This window comes from Salmo trutta, chromosome 21 (genome assembly GCF_901001165.1).
Source record: "Salmo trutta chromosome 21, fSalTru1.1, whole genome shotgun sequence".
Taxonomy (NCBI): domain Eukaryota; kingdom Metazoa; phylum Chordata; class Actinopteri; order Salmoniformes; family Salmonidae; genus Salmo; species Salmo trutta.
This window is the reverse complement of record NC_042977.1, coordinates 16,880,089-16,901,500: the sequence shown is the minus strand read 5'-3', so window position 1 is coordinate 16,901,500 and position 21,412 is coordinate 16,880,089. Positions and strand designations below refer to the sequence as shown.

The window sequence follows — 21,412 nt, the reverse complement described above, 5'->3', positions numbered from 1 at the left end:
CTAGACGTGTGACTCTGACTGCAGGCTCATGTTGGAGGATACGCCAAATGTATCAAGGCTTGGTTGAATAAGACCGAGCACTGTTTCCATGCCACAGCATGTCTTATTTTGATGACTTGTGTATTTAACAAAATATATATATATTTCACCTTTATTTAACCAGGTAGGCCAGTTGAGAACAAGTTCTCATTTACAACTGTGACCTGGCCAAGCTAAAGCAAACGTACCGTCAATAACACAATAGTAAAATCTATATACAGTGTGTGCAAATGTAGTAAGATTAGCAGGTACCACACACAAGGTACCAGTCAAAAGTTTGGACACACCTACTCATTTAAGTGTTTTTCTTTATTTTTACTGTTTTCTACATTGTAGAGAATAATAGTGAAGACATCAAAACTATGAAATAACACATGGAATCATGTAGTAACCAAAAAAGTGTTCAACAAATCAAAATATATTTGAGATTCTTCAAAGTAGCCTTTGCCTTGATGAAAGCTTTGCACACTCTTGGCATTCTCTCAACCAGCTTCATGAGGAATGCTTTTCCAACAGTCTTGAAGGAGTTCCCACATATGCTGAGCACTTGTTGTCTGCTTTTCCTCCACTCTGCGGTCCAACTCATCCCAAACCATCTCAATTGGGTTGAGGTTGGGTGATTGTGGAGGCCAGGTCATCTGATGCAGCACTCTATCACTCTCCTTGGTCAAATACCTCTTATACAGTCTGGAGGTGTGTTTTGGGTCAGTGTCCTGTTGAAAAACATATGATAGTCCTACTAAACGCAAACCAGATGGGATGGCGTATCGCTGCAGAATGCTGTGTTAGCCATGCTGGTTAAATGTGCCTTGAATTCTAAATAAATCACTAACAGTGTCACCAGCAAAGCACCCCCACTCTATGCTTTACAGTGGAAACTACACATGCAGAGACCATCCGTTCACCTACTCTGCGTCTCACAAAGACACGGCTGTTGGAACCAAAAATCTCACATTTGGACTCATCAGACCAAAGGACAGGTTTCCACCGGTCTAATGTCCATTGCTCGTGTTTCTTGGCCCAAGCAAGTCTCCTTTTCTTATTGGTGACCTTTAGTAGTGGTTTCTTGAACTCTGTGAAGCATTTATTTGGGCTGCAATCTGAGGTGTAGTTTCCTGTGGTGGTCCTCATGAGAGCCAGTTTCATCATAGTGCTTGATGGTTTTTGCGACTGCTCTACAAGAAACTTTCAAAGTTCTTAATGTTCTGGATTGACTGACCATCATGTCTTAAAGTAATGATGGACTGTCATTTCTCTTTGCTTATTTGAGCTGTTCTTGGCATAATATGGACTTGGTCTTTTACCGTGCTATCTTCTGTATACTACCCCTACCTTGTCACAGCACAACTGATTGGTTGAAGTGCATTCAGGAAAGAAATTCCACAAATTAACTTTTAAAAAGGCACACCTGTTAATTGAAATGCATTCAGGGTGACTTATGAAGCTGGTTGAGAGAATGCCAAGAGTGTGTAAAGCTGTCATCAAGGCAAAGAGTCGCTACTTTGAAGAATCTCAAACATCAAATATATTTCGTTCTGTTTAACACTTTTTGGTTACCACATGATGCCATGTGTTTTTTCATAGTTTTGATCATTATACCATCTAAACCGCTGTGAAATATATTTTCCATAACCAAAATATTCTATTTTCAGCTGTTTGAAACTAAAAGTAAAATACGCAAAAAATCGAAACATAATGGGAAGCATACAAATAGCGCACATAGAACATATCTACTGTTTTTTAGACTTGCTCTTAATGAGTGACAAATCTATAACTCACATTTCTATGTGAATTTGGTCGGGTCGCCCAAAAAGTTACATATTTCAGCTTTTAGGGCAGAAAACATTGAATAACTGCAATGACCGGAATCCATTGCGCCTACAGCTGCCTGTTCTCATCGGTTCATGCCCGGGCAAGCCTGTGTGGAGCCTGCAGACAGACAAGGAGAGCAAGCGTGATAGACACGATGGATAGTGAGCAGTTGCTTAGGTATCTCTACCCGACAATACATCTAATTGATTGATTTTTGTTATTCAGAAGGCTTAAAAGTATGCCTTATCAACTGAAGAACCACTGAAATAGGGATTTAGTCAGACAGCTCTGCTGCACAGGCAGCTGCTAGCTAGCTACTAGCTTAGCTAAATACAATGAGTCGTTGGGGAGAAGAGAGCTAATGTTAGATGGTTGGCTGGCTGCTACCGCCTGAGCAGAGATGAGATGATGACTTTAAGAAATTAAATAAAGTCATTTAAATAATTAAAGGAATATACACAACTGAAATATTTTATTAAAGTAATGTGAATAAATGATGGTTATAGGTGATAAGTACACAGTAACGAGCAGTCACTACCATCATGGGGCTATTTGGCTTTGTAATAATTATAAGGTCATATTTCATAATGTATTTTATTGAAATCAAAAACCTTGGTAAATTGTTTTTAACCGACTCGACCTCAAACAGCACAAAAAAATATTAATGACTGGAGATTTGGTGCCTATTCAAACTCCATTTTCCACATTTCTCCCCTTTGATCAAAACCATGAAAAAGAGCAATCTATCAAATCCATCCACTATTGTACTCAAACTGTTCCCTAATTCAAAACACAGGATTCAGGGATAAATTGTTCAGTGTCGTCCATCAGCCCGAAAACCGTATCTGTTTGCCTCTTGGACTAAACACCTTAAAAAGTGGTTGTGATTTAACATTCCCTCAGAGATCGTAAGCAGCCCTCATTCCTTTCTCACAGTTCACACCCTCTCCTGCCAAACCCTGAAGTACTGTAGCTAGCTAGGCCTAGTGCTGCTGGCCAAAGGAGCATCATCCCAGATGTTCCTTCCTTGCTTCTGTGTTTTCACTGCTTCAGTGCTACAGTGTTTTTCCACTCTACCACAAAGGCCAACAGGCAGCTACCAGGCAAGCAGCAAGGTAGCAGCATGATTCTGAAGAAGAAGAAGAAGAAAAAGAACAAAGACCCAAACATTCTCCTGGTGTATTTAGGCTAATGTTAGTCCACTGGTGTTTGTCCTCTGTTCTAAGTTTGTCACCCACTGGTGATGAGGATGACATTTTTCTACTGTTAGACACTGAGGCTGGTTGGAAGTTCTCCTTTTAGCCAGCTGAGTTCTCTTGCATTTGGGATGCATTTGCTTTCATCTGAAACAGTGTTCTATCTATGGCTGGGAAGGCTTTCCTGTCAATCTGTACCGTAAACTGGTATCTGTACCGTAAGCTGGTATCGCTGACAGAGCAATACACTGATCACCCACTGAGTCAAGAAAAAGGGATTCTCAAACACGCCCACCTTGCTGCATCTGCTGGTGTTAGTAAACAAACAGATAGATAATGTATCCCAACTGTGACTATCGCTGCTAAGAACAGGATGGATTTAACTGTGACAAGGAAAGCTGTTAGATCAGTAGCATTCTACTCTGTTCATAAGTTAGTTCTGCGTTTGGTTAGGATTTGATCAGGTAGGCCCATTTATCTTCTACCTTTTTTAGAGTTTAGAACAGGGAACAGAGGAAGCCAATGATTCTGGAGAGCCATACGGTACATGTAGTGCAACCTCCTTTGTTCCAGAACACTAAACACCTGACTCAACTAGTTGTGGTTTTGAACCAGTTCTGTCAAGACCATGAATAGTTGAATCCGGTGCTACGGTGAAACCAAAAACTAGAATCTCCAAAAGGATCACTGCCTTGCTCGGTTCTAAACAGTCATAAGTCACAGTAACCTTTAGCCTACATTGTCTAATTGTACACTGAAAAATCATTACGGCCAAGATTAGATTTAGCCTAGATTAAGCGATCACAGAGGCCTGCTGGTTAGGGAAGGGTCAGTGTAGGCCTAACCACCTAAATGGCACACCCTCCGACAACTAGGCTTACTGTTGTGTGTAGCTAAACAGCAGAGAGTCAAAGTAGCTAAAGTTAAGCTGTAACCTATCAGATGGAGTGCCCCAAGGGTGAGTCCTAGGGCCAGTTTCATTATCCCCACTGCTAAAAGTCATGGTCTTTCTATAATGTTTGGAGATACAGATCCCGGACCTGCTTTTCGACATCAAGGACATTATTCAGCCACCTTATTTCTCCCACTGTCCTACTTATATCCGATGGAGGATGTGGAGGTGGGGTCAAGAAGGAGAGGGGAGGGCTACTCTCCTCTCTGTTTTCCTCCTGTTCTCTGTGGCCATAATTAACACCAACGACACACACAGCATTCTGGGAGATGTTAGGGATGGGGATGAGTTGGGGTGTGATGTAGTCAGGCGGGTTAGCAACTCAAGGTGAGGCAGCGTGTGTGTGCGTGTGTGGGGGCGTCTGCCAGGAACCCTGTTTATAAATAGCCCTGCCTACACTGCTGCATCGTGGGATGCTGAGGCAAATTGTGTGGAGGCTGTGCTCTTTGCAGTGTGTGAGATAATCTGCTGTTTCTTATGAGGGAAGAAGAACAGATATTATGAGGCTATGCCACCATACTGTTACAAAATTTAGAGAACCGATTTGAAAAAGCTTTAGCCTACTTACTTTCAATTTTGATGCAAATTATTTCTTATTAGGCTTATTTGTCAACAAAATTGCCCATACCGCTATTTTACTCTCTTGATTTAATTGTATTCTCTCAAAAGTCCTCCATGTGGAACTAAAGTAAAATAAGTTATGAATAATTATAAACTAGATGGTTCGAGCCCTGAATGCTGATTGGCTGACAGCCGTGGTATATCAGACCGTATACCACAGGTATGACGAAACATTTCTTTATACTGCTCTAGTTGTTGGTAACCAGTTTATAATAGCAATAAGGCATCTCTGGGGTTTGTGGTATATGGCCAATATGCCACGGTTAAGGGCTGTTCTTTAGCACAAAGCAACGCGGAGCCATGGTAGCCATGGTAGCCGTGGTATCCCTGCTTCTTGACTCCGTGGGGGATCAGTGTATTGCTCTGTCAGTGATACCAGCTCCACCCCCTCGTGCCTTATTACTTAATTACAATATACCATTGTAAAATATTACATTTATTTTTGAATTGCAAATACTAACTTCAAAATAAGTTCTAACATACAGTACCAGTCAAAGGTTTGGACACACCTACTCATTCAAGGGTTTTTCTTTATTTGTACTATTATTCTACATTGTAGAATAATAGTGAATACATCAACTATATAATATCACAAAGTTTTTGATCTCTGCGTGTCTGGTTCCCACCGTGAAGCATGGAGGACATGTGGGGGTGCTTTGCTGGTGACACTGTCAGTGATTTATTTAGAATTCAAGGCACACTTAACCTTGATGGCTACCACAGCACTCTGAAGCGATACGCCATCCCATCTGGTTTGCGCTTAGTGGGACTATCATTTGTTTTTCAAAAGGACAATGACCCAACACACCTCTAGGCTGTGGAGTGCTGCATCAGATGACCTGGCCTCCACAATCACCTGACCTCAACCCAATTGAGATGGTTTGGGATGAGTTGGACAGCAGAGTGAAGGAAAAGCAGCCAACAAGTGCTCAGCATATGTGGGAACTCCTTCAAGACTGTTGGAAAAGCATTCCAGGTGAAGCTGGTTGAGAGAACCTAGTGTGTGCAAAACTGTCATTATGGCAAAGGGTGACTACTTTGAAGAATCTAAAATATATATTTTTTTGTTTAACACTTTTTTGGTTATTACATGATGTGTTATTTCATAGTTTTGATGTCTTCACTATTATTATACAATGTAGAAAATAGTAAAAATAAAGAAAAATCTTGGAATGAGTAAGTGTGTCCAAACCTTTGACTGGTACTGTGTATATACAGTGCATTTTGAAAGTATTCAGACCTCTAGACTTTTTCCACATTTTGTTACGTTACAGCCTTATTCTAAGATGGATTAAATTGTTTTTTCCCCTCATCAATCTACACACAATACCCCATAATGACAAAGCAAAAACATTTTTTTTTTAAATGTTGCAAATATATATAAATGTAAGTATTCAGACCCTTTACTCAGTATTTTGTAGAAGCACCTTTGGCAGTGATTACAACCTTGAGTGTTCTAGTGTATGATGCTACAAGATTGGCACACCTGTATTTGGGGAGTTTCTCCCATTCTTCTCTGCAGATCCTCTCAAGCTCTGTCAGGTTGGATGTGGAGTGTCGCTGCACAGCTATTTTCAGGTCTCTCCGGAGATGTTTGATGGGGTTCAAATCCGGGCTCTGGCTGAATGCCAAGATGTGACGCTCGGCATTCAGGCCAAAGAGTTCATCTTGTTTCTCTTTGTCTTAGTCTTTAGGTGCCTTTTGGCAAACTCCAAGCGGGCTGTCATGTGCCTTTTATTGAAGAGTGGCTTCCATCTGGCCACTCTACCATAAAGGCCTGATTGGTGGAGTGCTGCTGCGATGGTTGTCCTTCTGGAATGCTCTCCTATTTCCACAGAGGAACTCTGGAGCACGGTCAGAGTGATCATCAGGTTCTTGGTCAACTCCCTGGCCAAGGTTCTTCTCCCCCGATTGCTCAGTTTGGCCTGGCGGCCAGCTCTACAAAGAGTCTTGGTGGTTCCAAACTGCTTCCAAGAATGATTGAGGCCACTGTGTTCTTGGGGACCTTCAATGCTGCAGAATTGTTTTGGTACCCTTCTCCAGATTTGTGCCTCAACACAATCCTGTCTCGGAGCTCTACGGACAATCCCTTCGACCCCATGTCTTAGTTTTTGCTCTGACATGCACTGTCAACTGTGGGACCTTATATAGACAGGTGTGTGCCTTTCCAAATCATGTCCAATCAATTGAATTTACCACAGTGGACTCCAAGTTGTAGAAACATCTCAAGGATGATCAATGGAAACAGGATGCACCTGAGCTCAATTTTGAGGGTCTGAATAGTTATGTAAATAAGGTACCTATTTTTTATACATTTGCAAAAATGTCTGAACCTGTTTTGGGTTTGTCATTATGGGGTATTGTGTGTAGATTGAGGAACATTTTTTATTTAATACATTTTAGAATAAGTCTAATGTAACAAAATATGGAAAAAATCAAGGGGTCTGATTACTTTCCGAATGCATTGTATACTGTATGTGTATATCAAGTTGCACCCAACCTAATATTGAGTTGCACCAATGCTGGCCCATGTTGACTCCAATGCTTCCCACAGTTGTGTGAAGTTAGCTGGATGGCCTTTGGGTGGTGGAGCCCGTTGGGGGAGTTGCAGCGATGAGACAAGATTGAAAAAGGGGGTAAAATAACAAACAAAAACTCCAGCGTGGCAGTGCTTGACACACTCAAACCGGTGTGCCTGGCACCTACTACCATGCCTTGTTCAAAGGCACTTAAATCTTTTCTCTTGCCCATTCACCCTCTGACTGGGACACACACAATCCATGTCTGTTGTCTCAAGGCTTAAAAATCCTTCTTCAACCTGTCTCCTCCCTTTCATCTATCTACACTGATGGATTTAACAGGTGACGTCAATAAGGGATCATAGCTTTCACCTGGATTCACCTGGTCAGTCTGTCATGGAAGAGCATGTGTTCTTAATGTTTTGTACACTTAATGTATAGAGCCATGTCATCATGGAATGCTCTGCCACCAGAGGTTACTCAGACAAAAAGCAAGTTTAGCTTTAAAGAAAACAGATAAACATTTTGTTTCAGAGCGCCTCTCGTTTTTCTAAAGATCTAATTTAACTGTACTGTATATAAGAATATGAATATTTATATACGATTGTTTGTAAATAGTATTTTTGTTGTCTCTTGGCGTCTTTTCAATATATAACTCTTTATTTGTTTTTCTTGTTTATAACTGTTCTGTACATTGTTCACGTATTTGAACGTTTTTGTGGACTCCAGGAAGAGTAGCAACCGGCTGTGCAGTAGCTAATGGGGATCCTAATAAACATAACTACACTGTGACTGTTTCACTCAACGTTCCAGATGTAGATTCTCAAGAGTAGAGCACTAAGTACACAGTGTACTCTTCCACAGGCTATGTCTCCTCTCTTCCAGCGGGGTAAGCAACTGAAGTCCTCGAGGGCCTCATTGCTTGGTGATAGCCCACTTTTTTTGCTCCAGCCCAGCACACTAGTTCCCCTGTTTTTCAGCAGTGCAGAAAGATAAATAATCTATTTTTTTTTTATAGACCTGTGATTGAGGCCTCACACTCAGCTTTGAAATGTGACAGGCTTTCAGAATGTCACACGCAAGCCATAGCACCTATCCACAACATTCCCTGTGAAATGTGTTGTCTAACTTGATTTCTGAAATGCCTCTGATGAGAGAGTGGAGATTTTCGTCTTCCTTTTGGAGTTTGATGCATCTCTGTGCTCCCTGCATCTAGACAGCTTGCAGCGCTAGTGTCTGATCGGTCTGCACAAGTGCTGCTCACACAGCGAGAGCATCTGCATCTAGGAGAGTGGTTGATGGACTATGTCACTGAACCTGACTAGACCCGAGTTGAGATAATGAAGATGCAGTAGTTGTATATCAGAGTTTCTATACCCAGAGGCGCAACTTCACAAGACTTCCGGGAACGCTTGCGAAGCAGACCAAAACAGACCAGGTTAGAGAAGTCAGTGAGAGAAGTGAAACGTTCCTTTTAGTTGTTCATTTTCTCAACCTAGATTCCAGCCAATGTCTTAAGTAGTTGAACATGTTATTACTCCAACCACTTGGAAGTGACAAACTGACACGTTTTCATTTTCATCAAAAACAACGTTATACCGAAGGAGTGGCTTTGATTTGACGGCCTGCACATGCGCAGGTTGGCGTGAGACGACTGTTAGACCCGGTGACATGTTTCTGCGCGTGAACGTAGCTAGCCACCCTCACCGTGACATCATCCACAAGCGTGACCAGGGATTTCTATCGGAGAAGCAGTTTCTTCCGATCTTCATATTGTCTTTGGTTGTACCCATAGACCTAATGAGTTCCCTTGGATTTCGTTAAAGGGATTGTTTACTCAGTTTGTCCGATGATTTTCCAGACCTCATGGTCTAATGACATGAGTCCATGTCCCACACCATCTGTTGTATAGCCTAAATGAAAAACCATTCTACTACTTGCTGTTTAGAGCTGGAGTATGTCTCTAGTACTATATAGCCTATATGTGTTACCTAAGAGTGGTTCCTGATCTAACCAGACTTATGTGTTATCGCAGCTGTTTCCCCTGCTGACAACCTGCAGCGGTTGGAGGACAAGGGGGACTCAGAGTTGGCCAATGGACCAGAGTCTGACAACACCTGAGCTCTGAACAGGTGAGCCCCGTCTCCATGTCCATCCATGCCTACACACCTGATTCAACTGAGTCTAGCCAGCCGGCCTGCCAGCCCCTGCTTGTATGCAGCTGCAGCAGCCTCCTGAGTCGCAGCACCAGCCTCCCTCAAACTAGACTACTTCAACTTAGTCAGTCTATTGGACCAGATCTATCAATTACAGAATAATGTTAGTGTAGGGCAGACACAATATAGCCTACCGTTTTGTGATTTGGTAGGGCTGGGCCTATATTACTATATAGCCTGTCTACAGTGCAGTCTGCTTCCTAGTGCTGATTAGGTTATGCTGTGTACAGCAGCTGCAAAACAGAATGTTAATTAGTGTCTTAGAGTGTATTCATGCAGTAGAAGACTTAGTATGTCTGCTGATGTTGAAGGTATTGGGATGGGACTTGCATAGACACTCTTACTGACAGTTGTGGCTGCTTCGTGTTGTGTATTGTTGTCGCCACCTTCTTGCCCTTTATGCTGTTGTCAGTGCCCAATAATGTTTGTACCATGTTTGTGCTGCTGCCATGTTGTTGCTATCATGTTGTCATGTGTTTCTGCCGTAATATGTTGTTGTCTTAGGTCTCTCTTTATGTAGTGTTGTGGTGTCTCTCTTGTCGTGATGTGTGTTTTGTCCTATATTATATTGTTTTTAAATCCCAGCCCCCGTCCCCGCAGGAGGTCTTTTGTCTTTTGGTAGGCCATCATTGTAAATAAGAATTTGTTCTTAAATGACTTGTCTAGTTAAATAAAGGTTAAATAAAAAATAAAATAATTGTGTTCAAGTTATCTTTATGGCTTAAAATCAGTATGGCTAAGCAATGGACTATCTAGGCTATTGACTCCATTACACGCTCTTACAACGTGGTGAGAGAGAGAATACGATATCTCTCAATGCTTTTCCAGAAGACTGGTCCGCCATAACCAATGCCGAATTAGCCAACAGTGGCAGTAAAGTTTAAGCAATGCTCTGTTTGATTCCATTAGTCTTACACCGACTAGTCTCTACATTCACCCAGACCAGTTTGAGTAAATAAACATTACTGCTAGCGTGAATAAAGCTGTCGAAGGTGATGTGCTGGCAGCATGCAGCGTTGTAAAGAAGTGTCTGTGCTGAACAAACTGTCCCAAAACAGCCTCTTCCCCTGCAATCCCATTAGCAATATCTGTCAGCAGCCATTAGGCCTGCTGATGGTGGGATCACATTCACCTAGCCTGTGTGTGTGTGGGGGGGGGTTGTGTGTGCGAGAGAGGCGAGGGAGAGATGGTCAGCATTCATTTAGGAGAGAGGGTCATCAAATCACCCAGGGTGAGAGTACACAACCCCACTACACATAAATCACCCAGGGTGAGAGTACACACAACCCCACTACACATAAACAGTACGCGTATTAAAAAGTCCTATGTCCTGATACTGGAGACCTACAGGGTGTGTAGGCTTGGTTTTACACTCCTAGAAAAAAGGCTTCCAAAGGGGTTCTTCAGCTGTCCCCATAGGAGAACCCTTTTTGGTTCCAGGTAGAACTGTGTTTTGTTCCATGTAGAACTCTATTTAGGTTCCACGTAGAACCCTCTGTGGAAAGGGTTCTACGTGGAACCAAAAAGGGTTCTTCAAAGGGTTCTCCTATGGGGACAGCCAAAGAGCCCTTTTAGGTTCTAGATATAAAGGTGCTAAGAGTGTAGCCCACCACTAACACAGCTGATGAATCTAATCAAGGACTTGTTGACTTTATGCATGCTATATAAAGCCTTTGTAAATTAGTTTTAAAGTGGGACCAAGCCTCAACATCCTGTGGGACTAGGAGTGACAATGTTATCCATCAACTTGGTGTAGTACACAGTATTGTTGACAATAGTCTCACTACTTTGCCACATGAGACTCAGTTTAAAGTGGGTCACCGCGTGTGGGGGTGTGTGCGCGCGTATGTGTTATTCCCATAGAGACTATGGTACGTGTGTATTTGTCTCTTTCTCGCTCTCTCTCTTTCTCTGTCATTCTCTGTCTCTCTAGGAAACCCTGTCTGTCTACCCTTTACATCTGTTTGCCTCGGACCACAGATGATTCATTCATAGCTTTACCTCCTCCTGTACCATCAACATCGATTATCTCAACATCCAAAACAAGTAACATAGGACTGCTAGTAGTCGTATCAGCACAAATATGCTTTAATGGAAAAACTGGCACATTTCGCGGAACGTTTTTAGCCTGCATTCTCTCCGTTCTTCCAAAGAGCATCAAATTAAACGGACTGAGACTCCTCTTTTTGCTAAAAATAGCAGACGGCCTGAAACAGTCTTTTCCTGTTGTAAGATTTATGTGAAATTCTAAAGCGTTTTCAGACTGGATGGTTGAACGTTTATTTACGCTGCGGGGTTGGCCAAGATGTAACGGGATAGCTGCAGTGTACAAGAACAACCAATCTATTACAGATCTATTTTAGTGTCTGTTGGCCGAACACACAAAGTCCTGGCTGCCGTCAATATCTCCTCAGAGCGATAGAGATCATCCAAAGCCTTGTATTGAGATTAAAAAGTATTGACGGTTCATAACTGTCACTGCAATATTTTGGGGGGAAATAAAGCAATTTTCTATTCTACCCACAAAAATCTACCATATACTACCCCCCCCCCCCCCCTCCCAAAAAGGGTTGTCTCAATCCCCCATTCCAAAAGCACCTTTCTGGGCCTGGAGCCAAGAAATAACAACCCTCCCACTCTAAAAAAACTGTCCCCCTTAACCTCGCTGAGATGAGAAACCCGGGAATGACAGTTCTGTTTCCTGTGGTAACAACATCTGCATGTGAACTTCAGATAGAGAAGTTGTAGATGGCTTGAACCATGTTCCGAGAACCACACACAGAGGTGATGGGGGATGGGGTCTTAGCTCTCTCAGGAGTCCAGTGAAGCAGTGCCAGCACATCTTCAATAAAACCCGATATCTGGAAAAGGAAGGCTTGCATAAATCTGTAAACATTTTGGGGAAATAAGGACACATGTTTTGGGTCACAGGGTGTCTTTTGCATTAAAGTGAATTTAAATGAATTTAAAATGACATGATAATCTGGCCCATATTTTGGCCCACAATCTCCGCTGTCTGTTGCCGATTTGTGTACAAGACATTGACAGATGGGTAGGGTTCCAAACCCTATTAAAATTCAACCACCAGTTGAATGACTCAACACAGAGACTGTCATTATGTGGGGGTAGGGCTGGGCGGTATACCGTATTTTACTATATATATACACCCGAAGGTACCGACACATGAATGCGCACACATTGTGATATTGTTGTATCGTGGTATTGAACATTTATTGTGGATATGTGGTGGTGTAGGGATGTTATATGATGTACTTTTTTTGTCTTTAGCTCATTCAGTGCAAACATAGTTCAGTGTTTGATATGTTGTTTTATAGGTAATGTGGGTGCTTTGGTGTGTTTGGACCCCAGGAAGAGTAGCTGCTGTCTTAGCAGCAGCTAATGGTTGATCCTTAATAATTACAAAATATACGGGTATTGATGCACGGACAGGTTTGGGTTTTTACTTTACCTTCTATAACAGTATTTGAATGTTTGGTTTGTTAAATGTGATATGCCATGTGTAACGTCCATTTCTATAGTTTACTCCGCTACTTGAATCATCTCTCTCTGCTCTCTCCCAATGTCTTTTTTCCACACGAGCTAGCCCTGCCCCGTCACTCAAGGAACACATTTGTTGTTCCTCGACCATGAGACACTTGCCTTCAGTCTACATGCTCAATGCAGCACATGCAACATGCTTCTTAATATAAATCCACTAGCGTTCTATAATTACACCATTAGTTTGTGTTTCTTACATCTGCAAACAGCTAGTTTGTCTTTTCTTAGCAAGTTGTGGCTAAGTCATGCTCGCTAGCTAGCTGGCAAATATATGTACTGAGTCAGAGCAAACGTAGCTAGCTATACAGCCTGATACCAGTAACGGTGTAGGCCTAAATCAGCATGTTTGTGCAACAGTATCTTCTAAATCAAAGAGGAATTGGAAATGCATGAATATGTTAGCTACATGGAGTAGCTAAGAGAAAGCATTTAATATTGACAAAGATTTTAGGGTCCGCTAGGAAACACTGACCAACACTTTGGTTACTACCCAGTCACAGTAACTCCTCCCTGGCATTTTCATTTGTTGTCATGTCAAACAATACTGTATTCAAAGTAACCGCTTATATTCTAACTATAGAACTAGAATAATCATTATTTTTCCATGATTCCAACAGTTTACCCAAGTGTTTTGACCTAAATCGCAAGTCAAATGGCAATTGCAACATTTGGTTAAAAATAAGGCCTACATTTTTTGCCAATATCGTGCAGCCCTACTTGGCCGTGCGAAAATTCTCAAATGAGTGCAGGAAATGCAAACATTTATGAAAATGCTGAAAAATATTTTTTTGTTGAAGTTTAATTGAACAGTATAAAACAATCAGACTGCAGAGAGACCTATTAACTTCTATTATTAAAAACACAATAGATTTGCAAACATCTGAGTCTTGAGAATTAGCGATAGCAAAACATTTGTCTAACCCCTTGCCCCTTAAAGCTGACCGTACGTTTTATTATCAAGCCAAAGTGATTGAGGAAGGTGCTTTAGCTCGTTACAGTATAATTGAGTAGCCTAGTAGTAACATTGTGTACTTCACTGTAGTCTGCATCCACCAGGCCACCCTTGCTTTGAAATGAGTTAGGATTTTGCATTCAGTACTTCCCTGTGCATGATGCATTAGTCCTGCAGCTATATTGGATTGAAGTCTTATTCCGTCTCACTTCGTCACAACAATAACATGATTTAACTGAACATGGGCCTCTAGCCATACAAGTCCAGTCATTCCATAATGCCTGACTGCCTAGTACGTAACACCCTCTCGTATGACCGTCATGTGTTTGGGGCCTAGGGGTGAAAAGAGAAAAGGATTGTCTCCCAGAACCAGCAATGGATTTGACCTCTCAGCTTATGTGGGTTTTTTCTATTGGCCTTTAATTTATTTTCAAGGAGGAGAATGGAATGTTAGGCTGATGCGGTTCTGAGAATGAAGGATTCCGTTGGGTCGAACATTCTGAGCATACCGCTGTTATAGATGTGGTCATTTTGGTCAAAGGACACTATGCATCTCTGTGTTGCTCTATCATAATACGATCTATGGAGAATATAGGTCTGTTATAGAGAGAGCCTATTAGGGAGAAAGACATTGGTATTAATTAGGGGGAATCGGCATCTTCAGACATAGGAAGAGGGGGAGAGAGCGGTTTGTGTGTACGCGTCACGTTTGTGTGTGGACTTATCTGATATAGGTACTTTTTCTTTGATTACCGGAATCATGACTGTAGGTAACTGACTGAAAACAATTATCATCCATTCTCCATTCTCTAGGTGCTGATTGAATGCCTGGAGAAAAGGTACTGAACTCTGTGATGACATCATGCATATACTGCACAGTACATACAATACAAATTCATTCACCCCCCCACTAAACAAGGAGAGTGTTGCAGGGCAGGCAGGGGACAAAAGCCCACCACAGCTGGTAAGAGGTTAACCTCTACGGGATCGTTATCTCCATTACCGGGACGGTTGAGCTAACATGCACTAATGTGATTAGCATGACATTGTAAGTAACGGCAAACTTTCCAGGACATAGACATGTCTTATTCCATTGGTGCGGCAGGTAGCCTAGTAAGTAGCCTAGTAATTAGAGCGTTGGGCCAGTAACCAAAAGGTTGCTAGATCGAATCCCCGAGCTGACAAGGTAGAAATCTGTCGTTCTGCCCCTGAACAAGGCAGTTAACCCACTGTTCATAGGCCGTCATTGTAAATAAGAATTTGTTCTTAACCGACTTGCCTAGTTGAATAAAGGGTTAATAAATTAAAATATTGTTAAGCTGCACTGTACAATTTATAGTAGCTATTACAGTGAAAATACCATGCTATTTTTTGAGGAGAGTGTACAACAACAACAAAAAGTGTATCACAGTGACCGGTTTGATACATTCACCTCTGACGGTAAATTAATGAACTTACATTCAGTAATCTTGCTCTGATTTGTCACCCTGAGGGTCCCAGAGATAAAACGTTTTGTTTGATAAAATCATTTTTTATATTCAAATGTAGGAACTGGGTTCTAAAGTTTGAACCCCTGCTGTCTTTGGCTCCATACCCACCCTGCCCGGCCATCTAGATGTGTGAAAGTTAGTGTATAAGCAAATGATCCATGTATGACATTCCTGGGAGTGTATAAACTTAAATTGAGTATTACCATATCATTTTTGAATGTTCTCTTTAGTTATGTACTTAAATGTATCAATTGACCAATTCGGCACATTTGGGCAATACTTGTCCAGTATTGCAGCGCTTCACTGGATCAATCTGAAACTTTGCACACACTGCTGCCATCTAGTGGCCAACATCTAAATTCCGCCTAAACGGCAATATTATATTATGGCCTTTCTCTCTCTTTCCCAAAGACGGAAACAAAAAAAAATGATAGAAAACGCATATTTTTTGTTTGTATTATCTTTTACCAGACCTGTGTTATATTCTCCTACATGAATTTCACATTTCCACAAACTTCAAAGTGTTTCATTTTCAAATGGTATCAAGAATATGCATATCCTTGCTTCAGGTCCTGAGCTACAGGCAGTTAGATTTGGTTATGTCATTTTAGAGGAACATTTATAAAAATAAAAAAAAAGGGTCCGATCCTATTACGACTAGCCTAGTAGTCAAGGGGGAGGATCATAGTCATTTGGTATATTGGGTAGAGGAGAGCATGGCTTTATTCACTGTTATTACTGTGTATAGTGCTGGCTCTGACCCTCTCCTGCTCCTTAATTACAGTATGGGGAAGTGTGTGTGTGACTGCAGACAGTGTGGTGGCAGATTGCAGCCTCGTTGGATGGGCCCTGCCATCGACCCACCCCCTTCTAATGAGAGATCAGTTGCCTGTTGTCCTGCTGTTTTACATGGTCCTCTGTCTCCCGTAACATTCATAGGTCATAGTTATATATGCCTCTCTTGTGTTTACATTCTAATATAGGCGATCTACAGGGTCCTGTAGATCTAAGGTCTAAGCATGACCTTATCTATAGTAAAGACTTGAGGAAATTGAGCCTGGCAGTGTTTCTGTTCATTCAGACGTCCTGCTATGTGTTTTCATATAGCCGGGTTTGAGGCCCCTGAATCTGTATCCGAGGCTAAACCAAACAAATGTCTTTCATTGAAACGAATTTGATTGAAAAAAATGTAGGTGGGGCAATGGGCCTATGGGCAAGGCAGGCAGTTGCCTAATTTGGTTTATTACCTGGAGTGTCTTACCGTTAGATGGTGAAATTGGGTCCCTATGGTTACCCCGTGGCCAATGGCGTGTCTCGGCTGGAGCTGGGACTCTGTGCCGTTGCTGGATTGAGTTTTGCAAATATGTCTGTGTAGATTGCTGTGGGACTCCCCAGGCCCCTAACAATATACTTATATTTCTAAATAGAGGGATGCGGGCTCACTTCAGGTCTTTGTGTGGTTGACGGGTCAGGATATAAGCTGTAGTGGTGTGTTTCTACACCGCACGACGGGGGGGAATTGGGAGTGAGTATTGGATGATCTAAATCTAGTCTGGGACTAGTCCTTTCCCACCCCCATCCCGTTTGTGGATTATTTTGATTTTGAGAAAACATGTATAATCACAGTGATTCGGCTGGGTAAAGTCAGAGATATTGGATTCAGGCATTTCTATGAAAAAATTATTCCTGATATGATGGGGTGGGGATAGTCACATGTTTGCAGAATGCGATTACATTATGTTGTAGCTGATGCAGTAACAAACCTGTTAATTTCACTGATTTTGAGACGATAATAATAGTCAAAAGGTGCCTCGGTTAATTGAAGTCGTCGCCGGCCCCCCCCCGTAAGGGTTGTTATTTGACTTTGGATGGACTGTTTGTTCTATTGTGTGAAGTTGAACTCTGATTTGAAGGTGATCACATCTGTTACTTGGGTGTTGCATGATGTTTTTGTAACCAAATGGTTATTATCCGCCTGGTCCAAGACCCCATCGCACCATCAGTTTACACACAAGTCCCAGGCAGGGTGAAACGTACAGGTTGCGCCTTTTGAAATGAACTCATTAATCTACTCTTTAGTAAGCCAGACATTAGGGCCACCGCCAGCCATGTGTTTTACGTTTTACTGAATCAGTCCAGGCGTCTGCCCCGCGTCGCCCCAGACTCCCTCCCTCCCCCTCAGTAATGTATGACGTCGCAGGCAGAGCAACCACACACTCGCGCGCGCACACACACAGTGGGGCCATAAAACTGCTTTGTCACTGCAATTTCCCTGTCCATTGGCCGGCACACAAACAGCCCTGTCCCTGATGCCACTGTAATTACTTTTATTTATGATCTCTCTCTCCCCCCCCCCCAACAGCCTTGAGGTTCTTTGGTCTACATTTCACTCTGCACCCTATATTTCACTCTGCACTTTCTCGATCTCTCTCTTCTGTCTCTCATTCCTTTTTTCTGCCATTCTGTTCCTGTATCTGATCGCACTCTCGTAGTCCCTTCTCTCTCTGGCTCTGTGGTGGGAAAAACACACCACTGGCGGCTGTGTCAGCACTTTCTCGTGTGCGTGTGTATCTGAGGGAGAGCTGGAATAATCGCACTCCTCTGACTTTTGACAGACAATGAGGTTCTTCATAACACTTGCGATGTTAGAGCAGAATGCAGGGAAAAGACATGGCTAACTGTATGCTTTTCTACTCAGCCTTCCTCCTTTTGACTAGGAACATATTTCCCTCTGTGTTTAAGTGTGTGTGCGTTTGCGTGTGTGTGTGTCTGCATGTGTTCCTATAGGTGTGTGTTTATATAGTGTGCCCCTCAACAGTCAAGTACATGCATGTGACCCAGTTCTTCATGCTGTTGCTATGACCGTGATGTCACCTGATCCCCTAATGCGATTGGTCTCTTTTTGTTTCAGATCTGCTGCCTCCAGTCGTGGGCGAACAAAGGAGGTGAGACAAGGTTGTTCCTTCCCACAATCCTACACCCCTGGGCCTACTGATCCGGACCACTGCCCCTGCACTCGCTCTGCCTCTCCCTTCTCCCCACTCTCCCTCTCTTTCACTCCTCTTGTTTCTCTCTCTGTCTCTGTCGCTCCACCCTGGGGCGGGCAGACTCTGGGGCAGTAGGAGCAGGGCAGCAGTAGGGGCTGATTGATGCTCTGTGGGGATGAGACCTGGCTGTTGAAGGCCAGTGGAGACGGCCCCCATTCTCCGCTCGCCTGGCTTCATGTGCGTGCCTGCAGGCTGCCCTACGCGCAGCAGCAGAGCCACCCCCCGCGTCAGCCACCACGGCGGCCACCCCGAGCCACCCAGACATGCCCACCGAGACCCTGACGCCGCTGGCAGATAGCAAGCCCCCCGGCCATGGGGCGGCCTTTGCCTCCACCGTCCCACTGCGCATACTCAACAAAGGGCCCGACTACTTCCGGCGCCAGGTGGAGCCCAACCCTAAGCGGCTGAGCGCTGTGGAGCGGCTGGAGGCGGACAAGTCGAAGTACGTCAAGAGCCAGGAGGTCATCAACGCCAAGCAGGAGCCTGTTAAGCCCCCGCTGCTGGCCAAGCCGCCTGTCTGCCCTGCCGTGGCTAAGAGAGGGGCGAATGGGGGCGGTGGTGGTGGGGGGGACCTCAAGGCATCCAACAACAACTCCAAGTCAGACACGTGCACCACCACCAGCAAACGAGAGAACCTCAATCTGGAGATCCTTAAGAACCTCTTGAACAGCTCCGGCTCGACCTCTGAGGGCCACGCTAAGAGCGCTACTCTAAAGCCTGGGGCCAGGAGCTGGGCCCCCCACCGCTCCATCCCCACCACTACGGACTGCTCTGAGCCCACCAGCCTCCATTCCTTCTCCGAGTCCCTCAAGGTGCCTCCCCCTGTACCCGGCCGTCGGAGCCCACAGGGGGGCAACGCCCAGGGGGGCAACCTGAACCTCAGCCGCCGCCTGCTGGAGGAGCGGGGCGAGGTTAACCGCTCACCCCTCCACGCCTCCCACAGCTCTTCCGACATTCGCAGGCTATGCAACGGTAAGCCTCTAAGGGTGGCCCGAAGTAGCAGCAGCTCCGCACCTCCCGTACCCCCTAAGCCCAGCCCCAAAGTCCTTGCCCCCCTCTGTGACAACGTCCCCCAGGCCCCTGAGAGCGAGGCCACCCCCACGCCGCCCTCCTCTGCCGCCCCAGCTGAGCAGTTGGAGCTAGAGCTGGGGAGCTCTGTGGCCCGCCGGCCGTCCCTGCATCGCTCTAAGTCGGACCTGAGCGACCGTTACGCACGAGCCGGTGCCGACGTGGAGCGCTTCTTTAACTACTGTGGGCTGGACCCCGAAGAGCTGGAGAGTGTGGGCGTAGAGAGCTTCGCCCGTGCCAACTCCGACATCATCTCCCTCAACTTCCGCAGCGCCAGCATGATCAGCTCGGACTGCGACCAATCACGGCACAGCAACGAGGACATGACGGACGAGGAGGAAGATGCGAGCGAACGCGTGCCTTACGGGATCTCGGCCGTAGAACGCAACGCCCGCGTCATCAAATGGCTGTACAGCATCAAACAGGCACGCGAGTCGCAGAAAGTATCTCATGTCTAAAAGAGAGGGAAGAAACAAAAAATATATATTACCGATGCAATGAAGGTCTTTGGACACTTGCGCACTGAATCTCTCTGAATGTCAAAGTATTGATCAGGCAAGGCGCCCGTGGATGGCTCTTGCGGTCGCTTTCGCGTTCAGTGTTTGTTGTCCTCTGAATCTGCATGACTCCTTCCACCCAAACCCGCCAGTGCGGCCTCCAGCTAAAGCAGCAGGTTTAGGAAAAAATTGCCTTTTTCAAGATGGCTGCCGTTCAGTGCCGTCTCTTCGAGCTGCGGAGCGCTCTCTCTCTCATCGTTTTGCTTTCTCTGTTTAGACCAGCATTATGATGCCAGCTCTTTTTAGGTGTGTCTTCTTAATGTCCTTTCGTTCTGAACAACACTAAGCCTGGAAGCCATACGGGTGTGAATGCAGCGCTTCAGTGTGTAACCAGTCTTTAGTCTGATAATTCTCTCTGATGCATCTGAGCTTTGTGTGTGAAAAAAAACTCCCCTGAAAAAAGGACTGTGGAAGCATGGTACAGTCCAAACCTGCCTCACCCCTTTGGTACCAGGAGAGTTTGTTTGGTACATTCCAGACCCAGTCCCTGCCCCCTTCCTGGGGAAACCCCAGCTTAACCCCTCTCTCAGCATTACTATGGCGATAACGTTCAGGCAGCATCATGAAACCATTCAGCATTACGTGGTTTTTGCTTCTGTTTAGTTTGTTGTCCATAATGTTCTTATTGACAGTTGGATTTTGTGATACTGGCTTTTCTTTAAGATGTGTGTAAATGCTGTAAGAAAATGTATATACATAATTTTTCTTTTATTGATTTTTGTCAGAGGACGCCTGTCAAGGTAACTTACTACATTGTTCAGTCTTCTCTCTGGGCTTGACTGTGAGACCGCGTCAAGCCCTGTTCATGATCAAATGTGTATGACGTTGTTATGATGACATACATGGTTCAGTATATGGGAGTTGGAACTGTTACAGTACTTAAAAATTAAGGCAATTAATTGTTTTCAGTGTTAGTTATTTTGCATTATTTCAATAAATGGCTTGTTTTGCCATCTGCCATCTACGTCGAAAAAATGTGAGTATTATTTCATTAAAATTATATTTGATGAGGAAACACTGAGCTCTGTTCATTTTCTTTACTACAATAGTTATGGTTACTGTATTACTGTTACATCACCCATCTAACTGCTGGAGGATCAGAAGAATACCCATGTGAGTGTAGTCTGTTGATGTTAGCTCATAGATCAGAGGTCACCAATATCACCTTCCTTGTGCGGTCCTATAAAGCAAAAAAGCTGTCGATGTATTTTCCATGCTTCTATGTATCGCTCCACTGACTGTACAATGAACCTGAGCTAGTATGTAAAACTGAAAAAGAGTCTGTTTACAGTTACTCCTATCGCCACTGTTCATGTTCCAGGTTTAAAAGGCTGTGGGATATGTCAGGAGAGTGATTCATTGTGGGTAACGCAGTTTCTTTATGT

At 43.9% G+C, this 21,412-nt stretch overlaps 1 protein-coding gene across 9 annotated transcripts in view; it reads left to right on the top strand.

The window, feature by feature from the left end:
• LOC115156827 (protein FAM110B) overlaps positions 1–21,042 on the top strand; it is a 43,191-nt gene extending 22,149 nt beyond the window's left edge. For 5 of the 9 annotated variants that reach the window (XM_029704540.1, XM_029704541.1, XM_029704542.1 and 2 more), the window contains 2 exons: positions 9,175–9,271; positions 18,267–21,042. In XM_029704540.1, the coding sequence (XP_029560400.1) occupies positions 18,666–19,928 (1,263 nt within the window). In that variant the 5' untranslated portion in view covers positions 9,175–9,271; positions 18,267–18,665 and the 3' untranslated portion in view covers positions 19,929–21,042. Of the gene's footprint in view, positions 1–9,174; positions 9,272–17,583; positions 18,036–18,266 lie in introns of those variants that run through there. The other 4 variants (XM_029704547.1, XM_029704548.1, XM_029704546.1 and 1 more) reach the window with 3 other exon arrangements.
• The last annotated feature ends 370 nt before the right edge of the window (positions 21,043–21,412 follow it).